Source organism: Eulemur rufifrons, chromosome 23, assembly GCF_041146395.1.
Source record: "Eulemur rufifrons isolate Redbay chromosome 23, OSU_ERuf_1, whole genome shotgun sequence".
Taxonomy (NCBI): Eukaryota; Metazoa; Chordata; class Mammalia; order Primates; family Lemuridae; genus Eulemur; species Eulemur rufifrons.
Window position 1 is genome coordinate 15031139 of NC_091005.1, and position 12092 is coordinate 15043230.

The following is a 12092-nucleotide window of genomic DNA, read 5'->3' on the forward strand; positions in this document are numbered from 1 at the left end:
AAGTTACTTGAATGTACAATACCTGTGTAAGAGGGGAAGGCTTCCTAGGAAAATTTAGGAGGAATTTACAAGGAGAGTATTTTTTGAGAAATTGAGTGAATCTTAAATTTAAAATTTCAGAATATAGTGGCTACTGTGAGTCCCTACTAGATGTGAGGCACTTTGTATGCATTATTCACCATATTTTCTTAATAACTACTAGGTAGGTATTAATCTCTACTTCACAGTTTAAGAACCAAAGCCTTAGATCAAGTAACTTGCACAGGGGGATAGATTTCATAAGGGGTAGAGCAGAGATTTGGAAGCAGGCTGTCTGACTCCACATTTGGCCCACTGGCCACAAAACTACCATCACTGTAAGAACTTAAAAAAATATGCTAACTTTTTTAAGTTTTTCTGACTTAGCCTTGCAAATAATAAAATGGCTCACAGACCATTTTACTATATTAAATCTGCTCGAGGCGGAGAACAGAATTCTGATCACTTTGCTACACGAGGAGAAAGCGAATTAAAATATGGCTGGGAGGTGAGCTGACGTTTTGTACGAGGTTGGGTTGAACTTGTTGAAGAAGGTCGTGGGCACGCACCTGTAATAAGGAAGAGAAAGGGCCTTACTGCGGTGAGTATCCTCAGCGGCTTTGCAAGTGAGGCCGACAGGCCAGTTTTGAAGTAGAAAGAGGAAAGTGTCTGGGAGAGGGAAGTTACAAGAGCCACCCTTGGCAGAGGGCAGCGTCCTGTCACAATTGACAGGTGCAGGCCCCACCTGCCCCTTCCTCCAGCTGGACTTCGAGGGCGGGGATAGCAGGAAATAACCCTCACTGCGCCCCAGTCCTCCAAACCTACGGTGGTGGCGGGCGGCCGAGGCCCGACGCCCTGCGGCGGCACCAGATTCCCCCGCCGCGTCTTCGCCTCCAGCGGGCCAGGATGCGGCGCCCCGACCCCGCCGCGCCCGCAGCTACGCAGGTCCGGCGGGGCCGCGGGGGGCGGGGCCTGAGGCCGCGGGGGGCGGGGCCGCCGGCTGCTCGCGCGCGCGGCCGAGGCTCCGCGCGCCGTCGCGCCGGCCGGGTGTCCCTGAGCCGCCTCAGCCGCCGATGGGGGAGGTGGAGCCCGGGCCCGCGGGCCCGCTGGAGCCCCCGGAGGCGCCCGAAGCGCCCGCGAGCCGCCAGCCGGGAGGGATCCGGGTCCTGAAGGTGAGGCGGGCGAGCGAGCGGGCGGGCTGGGGAGGGAGCGAGGTGGGGCAGAGGCTGCTGCCGCCCCCGCCCCGCCCGGTGGCCGAGGCTGCCGGCGACCCCCGCCCAGCGTCAGTCTGTCGGCTTCGCGGCTCGGCCGCTGCACAGGCAGCGGGGGGCGCCCCGGCCCCCGCCGAGGCCTCCGCGCCGCTCCCCCGCCGAGGCCTCGGCCGCCGCCGTCCCCACCGCTGCCCATCCCTGGCCGCGCGCCAGCCGCCTCGCAGGCCCACGCCTTCGGGCCGCTGGCCGCCGCCGCCCACCGGTGCTTGGCCACCCCGGGAGCCCGCCCTCCCTCGGCCGCGCTCGGGGCCTGGGGCCGGCTCCGGGGGTCTCCGAGGGCCGCCGGCTCCCGGCCCGGGAGCGGGGCTGGAAGTACGCAGGGCTTTCTCCCCGGACACCTGAAGACATCACCCCAGCGGGAGGATGGCGGCGGCTATTGGCCGGAGCTGCGGTGTGCTCGGGGCTGCGCCGGTGGAGCGGGCGCGCTCTGCCCCGAGGGCTTGCACCCAACTCACGACCCGGCGCCCCGCTCGGAGACGCCGGCGGGGAAGGAGGACCCGCCCCGCCTGGGGAGAGAATCCCCGGAGGAGCTTCATCACGGGGACTCGCTGGGCGTGTTGCAGAAGGGAGGAGGGGCTGGGCAAAAAGGGGCACTCCTGCCCGCGGGAGCGGGGCTGACAATCCGGGGAGACGGTGTTGGGGGAGCCGTTATGCAACAGGCAGCTAGCGGGGCTTTTGGGCAGGAATGGGAGGATAAGAAAACAGATGCAGGCGAGGGGGGAAGTGGAGCCTTGAAGGTGATGACAAGAAGTTTAAATGCACAGGAATGCACAAGGTGGGGAGGGGACTTTGAGGATGGTTGAAGGGAGGGATTGTGGGAGGCTAACTGGGTGGAGTTTTCTACTAGTGTTTGAAATAGTTGCAGAGAAATTTTTCTGTAGGTCAAGTATGCAAACTAGGTGTCCTGCCGTCCTGCCGGAGGTGGAATGGAATTCCTTCTAGAGTTGTAGGAGAGGAAACGGCAGGATTTAGAAGTTATCAGGAAGAAAGAAGACAGAGAGAAAAAATTAGAAGATTTGATGTGTTTCAAAATACTTTAAAAGACAGTGGAAAAGCATAATGTTAAATACATTAAATAATAGCTGTTCATTGGGATTGAGGTTGAGCAGTATTTACGTTATTAAGATTATTAGTAAGGATATCACAAAGATGGGAACAACAAAAACAATAATAGATTTGAATGAACTAGTGAATCTGTGCAGCAACATAAACTAGAACTCTGTAAAATGTAAAAGTTTTTTTTGATACTACTTCTCAATCTTAACGCAGAGACTGGAAGAAATAGCTTCATAGTTTACCTCTGACTCTGCATAAACTTTATACTATTTATTGGACTTTATAAATTGCAAATATAATTACCCAAAGGCTTGTAGATATTAATTAAAAATGATATGGTCACAAAAATGTGAACTGTGAATGAATATAAACCAAACATCAACTGGCCAGGCTTATCAGGAAATGGCAGGTCTGAGAGATGGATAATGCGGTCAGGCCTAGAAGGTAAACAACTTTGGCTTTCTTGTTAACTTTCTTTTAGTGGTGAAGGAGTGAGTTGTGAGAGGAAAGGAATTGAGCAATGCGGACCTCTGTTGAAGACAGCTACCACTGGTTCCCTGAGTTTCCAATCTAGGGACCATTAAAAAGATTCAAGAAGTTGACCTTGATTACAGTGCTGAGCTAATGCTGTGGGAGGCTGACAGTCCTTTGAGGCCTCAAAGGCCTTTGCATTCCTTGCTGTATTGCATATGCTCAAGACTTTAAATAATCCTTGCAAATAACTGGTATCTGTTATGGAGAATAGATGCTCTGTTCCACATACTGTTCTCTTAAGTGGTTGAGTTTTGTGCCAAGAGTGAAACTGGAAAAGAATATATAAGTAGAATTGAAGACTTTCTGAATTGGAAAGAAAGTCATGATCTGCTACACATTTTTCTCTGAAGATAACTTCAAAAAAGACTTTTCATTATTTTTTTGTAACTCTCTTAATAACAAATTGTGAACATCATTATTGTGAAATAATATAGATCTTCATAAAAAGGCCAGTATAACTTAGCCAGACTAGATCTAGGTCCATCTATATGAGGTATTGGAAAATTTCATTCAAAATACCCCCGTAGATTTATTTAATGAATTGCTGAAACATGGGTTATAAGTTTTCCAGATGTTTCCTACAATTTTGGGATTATGTTTTTTTTTTTAACTCAGTCTATAGAAGATATGAAGTTACAACTAATGTGGTCAGTTAATTCCCTGGGCTTCGTTTTTTTCAAGAATAATTTTTTTATCAAAATATATGTTTTTTTAAGCAATTCCAGAAAATTTTTAATTAACTGAAACATCTCTCTCCCACCCCTCCCCACTCCTTTCAAAATATTTCATAACATATGTATTTCCAGAGATGAGCCTATATTGTTTTTAAGTTTCAAATGCAGAAACATATCTTCTACCTGGGAGTATTCCACATTTTATTTTTTTTTTTATTTTTTTTTTATTTATTTTTTTTTTTTTGAGACAGAGTCTCACTCTGTTGCCCAGGCTAGAGTGAGTGCCGTGGCGTCAGCCTAGCTCACAGCAACCTCAGACTCCTGGGCTCAAGCGATCCTCCTGCCTCAGCCTCCCGAGTAGCTGGGACTACAGGCATGCACCACCATGCCCGGCTAATTTTTTCTATATATTTTTAGCTGTCCATATAATTTCTTTCTATTTTTAGTAGAGATGGGGTCTCGCTCTTGCTCAGGCTGGAATTCCACATTTTAATAGAACTAAATAAATATGGAGAGTTACTTTACCACGAATATCTTAGTTATCATATATGAGTGTTTAATAGTTTATCACCTTTGATCTGATCATAGCCCTCATATATCATCTTTATTTTTAGAGAGTTAAAAGTGTGAAACTGAAACGGTGCTTAATTTGTGGCATAGTCTCAAGACTTTTGCTTTCTAGAAAGATCTTTAAATCTTAAATATGCTCTATATGCTTGTTTGATGTGGGAGGTGATTGTAGTTGTGTTTCCTCTTAGATAAATATGTGATAACAGTTCTTATATAAGTGTAAGGGAGAAAATGAAGTTTTCTTAGTCTGGCAATTCCAGTGGGTTGGTGATTCTAAAAGCTGAAAGCAGCTCAGAGGACAGTGTCATCGTCAGTACTGGCTGCTAAGAAGGCCTTTCCAGCAGTTACCTAATGTGTTAGTTAGGCAGTGGACATTCTTGAGAAGGAAACACTAGATATTTCAGCAGTGGCTAATAATAGCTAAATAGTTCATTTAATTGTTGCTACAAGACTTTGCTTTGCTTAGTACCCAGGCCTTTTAAATACCCATTGATCAGGTCTAAGAAAATGATATCTAGTAAAGTTCTAACTCAGCAGTTTATCTTCATAGGGTGGAGTTTATCAGATAGGAGACAGATCCTTTGAAGTAAATGATGACTAACAACATAGATGTTTTGATAATACAAAGTTCATTAAAAAATTTATAATCCTAAGGGAAATATTATATATATGCACTAAAAATGACTGTAAATTCTCATGGAAGAAAAATTATGTATGAACTAATATAGTACTTCCTGGAATCTTTCTTGACTTTTCTAAGATTGAGAATGTCAGCGGGCCATTATTTGACCTCAGAAAGTTCTTTTTAAAGAAGACTTTGGGTGCTTGTGTGGAATAGTGTCTGCTTGTTCTTTCCACTGAGTGCTGAATGCAGAACTTCTTTATATAAATATTATTGTACCATATAAAATATCTTTCAGATGGACCAGTTAATCTTTCTCAAAGGTTAAAAAAATAAGGAACATAATTATTTAGTGGTACAAGTGTGATGGTCCCTGTGTTTATACAATAAGCACTTGAAAGCCCTTTAATTCTGAGATGTTGAGCTTTGAGAAAATGTACTTGATGAGAAAAGAGAGATCTAGTTCCCACTTGTGGCAGGGGTTATCCTACTTCTTTAAAGTTAGAATCAATAGTAATCCTCATGTCCTCATGGTTTGTTTTTTTTGGACACAGGGTCCTATTCTGTCACCCAGGGTGGAGTGCAGTGACATGATCATAGCTTACTTAACCTCGAACTCCTGGGCTCAAGCAACTCTCCTGCTTCAGCCTCCCAAGTAGCTGGGACTATAGGCTCATGCCACCATATCGCTCTGGCTAATTTTTAAATATTTTTGTAGGCATGGGGGTTCCCTATGTTGCCCAGGCTGCTCTCAAACTCCTGGCCTGAAGTGATCCTCCTGCCTGGGCCTCCCAAAGCATCAGGATTAAAGGCATGAGCCACCACACCTGGCCTTTCATGGTTTTGAATAACCAAACCTAGATCCCCAAGATGTGCAAAATGATCAATTTACTTGAGTTATCTTAAATTTAAACGGTGAAGCCCTTCTCAGTCTTGCTTTTTTCTCTCTCACATGGGAATACCTGCTACCTTTCCCTTCCCCTTTCTTTACCATCTTTAGAAATTTAATTTAAGTGCTAAAATTACCCTCAAATATTTAACCTCAGTAATTAGAAAAATAACGTTTGCTTTATTTAGAGATATTTCTGTTTTCCAATGTGGAGTGCTAGTGAAAGTATTTTATTTACTTCCTTTCACTTTGCAGTTGATACAAAGATGTAGAGTTCTTTATAGAAATGAAGATTCCCCCCCCCCCCCAAGTTTGTTTAACTTCTTGCCAGACCTAATTGTGCTAAAGCACAGACTGGGAATAAATGTCAGCTAAATTCTGGAAATGTCTCTGTGCCACCCAGATGTTAAGATACTATAATGGGTTCTCAGTGGAGAAGAGAGGAAGAAATGTCAAATAAATAAAACCCATTGGCCTACTTGTAGTATTAGAAACATACTCAAGGTGAAGAAGTTCTGCTGAGGAGAGAATAGAGTCATTCTCTCTAGGTAGGAAGGGAGAATGGGGATGGGACATATGGGAGGCTCCATAGAGAGGGTTATGCCTGAGTAGAGTTTTGAAGCGTAACTTGTCATATGAGCAAGATGGAGAAGGACATTTCAGACAAGTCGCAAAATTTTGGAATAGTTGGTGTGTTTGGGGAGCTCCAAGTAGTTGGATGTGACTGAAACAAAGTGAAGGGCAGTGGGGAATGAAACTGGAGAGGTAGGTCAGTGGAAATTTCTTTTTTATTAAAAAGAACAGAAATAGCCCATCATAAAAATAGAGCAGGCAAATGTTGATCATTAGAAACTTGTTGTATTGGGTGTAGCAATTGTTTTTGCTTTGAGATAACTTCGTAATATATGAGTTTCACATACGTAAGTTACCAGCTGCAGTTTTTTGTTTTTTTTTTTTGAAATGTGCCAGGGAATTGAAAGAATATTTGTGCAGTATTATGCAGATACTGAACTTGTTTATTTGGGATATGAGGCAGAGGCTTAGGACCCTAGGGAAACATACACATTTGCATAAAGAGACATGTACAGAAATGTTTATTGCAGCATTGTTTCCAGCAGTGAAAAATTGGAAACAAACTAAATGCCATCAATAGGAGAATAGAAAAAGTGCAATGTATTCATATAATGGGATAGTATTCAAATGAACAAACTGGGTATATTAACATAGTTATATCTCTAAACCAATGTTGGACCAAATAAAATTGCAGGGTGAAATAAATGTAAGTATCTTAAAATTTAGAGAGAGTTTTAAATCAGGTGAGATATAATCAGGTGAGGTATGTCTCACCTGATTATACGTTCTTCAGAATAATGATCTGAACTAAATATGGCAAAATGTTAAAATTTGTGAAAGTTGGGTAGTAGGTACCTAGGTATTTTATTATTTTTGACATTTTTCTGAAAACGTAAACAAAAGAGAAAGTCAGGGAAGTTGACGGGTGGAGACGTGAAAGCTTGCAATAAAGAAAATTAAGTTTTTCCAGGTTAAGAATGGGCATGGCAGATGCAAACTGCTCCACAAGACAGGGTGGGGGGGGATACTTGAGTAGAGTGTTGGTGAATATAAAGTAAAGAGAGGTGAGGTGAGGACTGAACATATCTCATTCAGTCAGACATTCTAGCTAATGGTTTCTTTCTCTTAATTTTTTTTTTAGAGAAATATGAAACGCAATGGAAGCAGAAATTGTTTGAATAGGAGAAGCAGGTTTGGTTCTCGAGAAAGAGACTGGCTGAGAGAAGATGTGAAGAGAGGCTGTGTTTACCTTTATGGAGCAGACACTACCACTGCCACTACAACCACCACCACCACCACCTCCTCCTCTTCCTCGTCCTCCTCTGACGTACATCTTGTCCTTTGCACAGTGGAGACACCAGCATCAGAAATATGTGCTGGAGAAGGAAGAGAAAGTCTTTATTTACAGCTTCATGGAGACCTGGTCAGGTGAGTCTGAGTTTTACCACTCTAATTCTACTGCAGTGTAAATGATAAATGTTTCTGCTTAGAAGTGGACTTTAGGATTTTAATCGTGCTGGATCTGCTGTTGATTATGGGAGTTGCTTGGTTTGAAAAAAGATTTGTCCTTGGAATGCTGGCTTTATGATTCCTGAATTTAAAAACTATCAGCAAAGGAACATATGAGAGTTCTTTCATTTGGAATATACCATAGGTCAGATATCTAAATTTAAAATAACTATTTTAAAAGTTAATTGTTTTGAAAAGTATAAATAGAATGAAATTGAAATGTATAAAAGTGTATAGAGTGAGAATTCCTTTTCTCTCCCCCATTCCCTACTACTCAGACCTTTTCATGAGGGCCCTTGTTATCAGTTTCTTATGCATCCTAGGGACATTCTGTGCAATTATAAGCATTTATATGCTCATGCATGAGTATGTATCTCTATTCATATATAAATTTTAAAGGTAATACTACGATATGCAACACATTGTTGACTTAGTATCTCTTAGAGATTGTTCCATGTTAATATTTATATAGTTATTTAATGGCTGTAGTAGTATTCCATTTTATGAGTCTATCATAATTTTAGCCAATCTCCTATAAATGGAGATTGTTACCAGTTCTTTAGCACTACAAACAGTGCTGCAGTGAATATGATGTCTGTCATATGTGGGAGTCTATCTGTATGATAAACTCCTAGAAGTGGAATTATTGCTGGGTCAATTTTGATAGATATTGTCGGATTTCTCTTTATAGAAGTTATATTTTCATCAAAAATGTAAAAGTAGGGCTGGGCATGGTGGCTTACACCTGTAATCCCAGCACTTGGTGAGGCCGAGGGGAGAATATCTCTTGAGTCCAGGAGTTCAAGACCAGCCTGGGCAACATAGTGAGCCCTCATCTCTACAAAAAGTTAAAAAGTTAGTTGGGCATGGTGGTGCATGCCTGTAGTCCTAGCTACTAAGAAGGCTGAGGTGGGAGGATTACTTGAGCCCAGGAATTCAAGGCTGCAGTGAGCTATGATTGCACCACTGCATTCCAACCCTGGGCAACAGACTGAGACCCTGTCTCTAAAAAGAGAGAAAAAAGGAAATGTATATATATATGGGTGTGTGTATGTGTGTAAAGTATATTTATTTCCCCACTTTCTCCAAAACATATTAGTATTAAATTTTATATATAAATACAGACACATGCATGTGTGAGTACATACCTGCATGTAAATAGAAATTATTGATGACAGTTTTTAAATTAGAAAATCATAAAATTGGCATTCCAAGGACAAATCTTTTCCCATGCCTCGTGACTCAGAGTTTTGCAAATCTGGTAGGAATTTTATTTTGTTGTTTTAATTCTCATTTCTCTTAATTAGTGAAGTTGACCATATTTTTCATAGGTTTAAAAGCCATCAGTGTCTTGAAAATTTTTTATATATGAAGAGAGTATTCTTATAGTAGCCTTATAGTATGCATATAAACTTTGACTCAGCTTTATTTTTTTAAATCACTATTAGTTCTTTGAATTAGATGTTAAATAGGAGTACTTTAAATGCTTGACCGGTCATCCTTTTCCTCTGCTCCTCATTTTCCATAATAAAGAAATACCTTGAAACATACTTCAAAGCTTTGGATTCAGTACTGTTGAAAGTGAGAAGGGAAGCTCCCACTTACACCTTAAAGTGTGGTAATAATAGTAACACCTTTTGCTAAGCTAAAAATTGATGTCATTTTGAAAATCTAAACTGAGGTCTCCTGTGTGTTGCTTTTAGGATTTGGACTAATTCCTGAAAAAATAGATTAGCATTTGAATGTTTTCCTTGTTCACCAGTTAACTACATTTCCTAAATCCATTTGTGAAACGAAAGGATCAGACCGGGTGATCCTTAGGCTTTTCTAAATCTTAGCACTGATTCCGATCTAATTTTATCAGGTGGAAAGCCTTGACCTAGATTGTAGCTGGTAGTGATTGAGTTCACTTACCTAAGCATATGATGTACTCATTTGTATAGTAATGTTTATGTTTACGAAGATACTAGAAATGTGGAGAAAACCCCACTGGAATTAGCTTGTTACGATTGGTTGTATAATTAGTTAAGAATACAAATGTTACAGTTTATTTACTTACGTGAATCTATACTGTACTTAAAGTGAGGGGTTTGTCTCTTTTTAGTCCTGTAGTCTTTTTTTTTTTTTTTTTTTTTTTTTTGAGACAGAGTCTCACTCTGTTGCACAGGCTAGAGTGCCCTGGCATCAGCCTAGCTCACAGCAACCTCAAACACCTAGGCTCAAGCGATCCTCCTGCCTCAGCCTCCCGAGTAGCTGGGACTACAGGCATGTGCCACCATGCCCAGCTAATTTTTTTCTATATATATTTTTAGCTGTCCAGATCATTTCTTTCTATTTTTAGTAGAGATGGGGTCTCGCTCTTGCTCAGGCTGGTCTCCAACTCCTAAACTCAAGCGATCCTCCCGCCTCGGCCTCCCAGAGTGCTAGGATTACAGGCGTGAGCCACCACGCCCGACCAGTCCTGTAGTCTTGATCATTTGTAATGAAATAGCTCTTTGCTCATATAATTGATTAGAAAATAATGAAAACACAAACTGTGGTTTGAAAGAATGAATATATTTCCATTGCTGGAGTAGGTGCTCCAGAACTCTTATCCAGGCTGGGCGAGGTGGCTCAAGCCTGTAATTCTAGCACTCTGGGAGGCCGAGGTGGGAGGATTGCTTGAGATCACGAGTTCAGGACTAGCCTGAGCAAGAGTTAGACCCCCGTCTCTACTAAAAATAGAAAAAATTAGCCAGCCATGGTGGTGTGCACCTGTAGTCCCAGCTACTCTGGAGGCTGAGGCAGGAGGAGCTCTTGAGCCTAGGAGTTTGAGGTTGCAGTGAGCTGTGATGACACTGCACTCTACCTGGGTAGTGAGACTCTGTCTCAAAAAAAAAAAAAAAAAAAACAAAGAAACTTTTATCCAGTTAAGGACGATGATGATGATGGTAGATTTCAACTAAGATTAGTGCTTTCTGTGCTAGTCAGTGTGCTTAGTGCTTTATGCACATTTTCTCATTAAGTCTTCTCAGTAACTCCAAGGGAAGTAGTATCATTCTTTTCAGATGACGAAAACTGAGGCTTTGAGAGAGGTTCAGTAACCTACTCAAGGTCAGGCAGGGACTGTCAGGGCATCATTCAAGATAGATGATGGACTTTGATCCCAGTAAAGGCCCTCCCTGAGAGGAACTGGCACTACAGCGTACCTTACTGAGTTTCACTATTTAATCATGCTTATTTCAAGATCTTTTTAAATCTCTTACTCAGCTGTTAATTAAGTTCAGTCTTAAATTGTCTAATGAGAGGAGTAGGTGCTTTCTTTGTAATAGCCCCTTATAAGATAGTTGACAATCTAAGACATTATTTTTTTTAAGGAACTTTCTGCTGATTACTGAAGTGTAATATGTGTTCCCTGAAGAAATTTTGGGAAAGGAAAAAGTATGAAGAGGAATAATAATATTTAATGTTTATGCTTTATGTAGGTTACCTCGTTTAATCCTCACACAATCCTCTGAGGTAAATACCATCCCCATTTTATAGATGAGGAAAGTGAGGCTTGAGAGGGTTAAACATCTTACCGAAGAGCAATCAGCTAATGAATGTTAGAGCTGGAGTTTGAATCTTGGCATTCTGACACCAGATACCATCCTCTTAACCTATGTAGTAACATTTTTTCCCGAGATCTTTTTTCACTCACACACACTGTTTAATAATTACATTTTTGGGCTCATATCATATATTCAACTTTATATCCTGCCTACTTTACTTAATGGATCATCTTAATTTTATCATGTTGTTAAAAATTCTTTAGATACCAATTTTTATAGCTATAGAATAGTCCTCTTTATGGATATACTATAAGTTGAGACACAGTATTCAGTATGATTTAGAGGTTGGATTCTAGAATGAGATTGTGTGGGTTCAAATCCTGGCTCTGACAGTTACTATGCAAGTTACATAGTGCTCTGTGTCTTAGTTTACTAATCTCTAAAATGGAGGATGATAGTATTTACATTGTTGAGTTGTCCTGAGAATTAATTGTACGTGTTATGAAGATTAAATGAGTTAATATTTGTAAAGTCCTGAGAATTAATTACACATGTTATGAAGATTAAATGAATTAATACTTGTAAAGTAGTGCTTCTTAAACTGTCCATCTGGGGAGTTTGTTAAAATACAGATTCTGGCCGGGCGTGATGGCTCATGCCTGTAATCCTAGCACTCTGGGAGGCCAAGGTGGGAGGATCACTTGAGATCAGGAGTTCCAGACAGCCTGAGCAAGAGGGAGACCCCGTCCTCTACTAAAAATAGAAAAATTAGCCAGGTGTGATGGCATGTGCCTGTAGTCCCAGCTACTCGGGAGGCTGAGGCAAGAGGATCACTTCAGCCCAGGA

At 41.7% G+C, this 12092-nt stretch overlaps 1 protein-coding gene across 2 annotated transcripts in view; it reads left to right on the forward strand.

Moving 5' to 3' along the window:
• Positions 1–7348: 7348 nt before the first annotated feature.
• PHLPP2 (PH domain and leucine rich repeat protein phosphatase 2) overlaps positions 7349–12092 on the forward strand; it is a 47175-nt gene continuing 42431 nt past the window's right edge. The window contains exon 1 of one of the 2 annotated variants that reach the window (XM_069456363.1): positions 7349–7635. In XM_069456363.1, coding sequence (XP_069312464.1) covers positions 7355–7635 — 281 coding nt within the window. In that variant the 5' untranslated portion in view covers positions 7349–7354. The remainder of the gene's footprint in view (positions 7636–12092) is intronic. The other variant, XM_069456365.1, reaches the window with a different exon arrangement.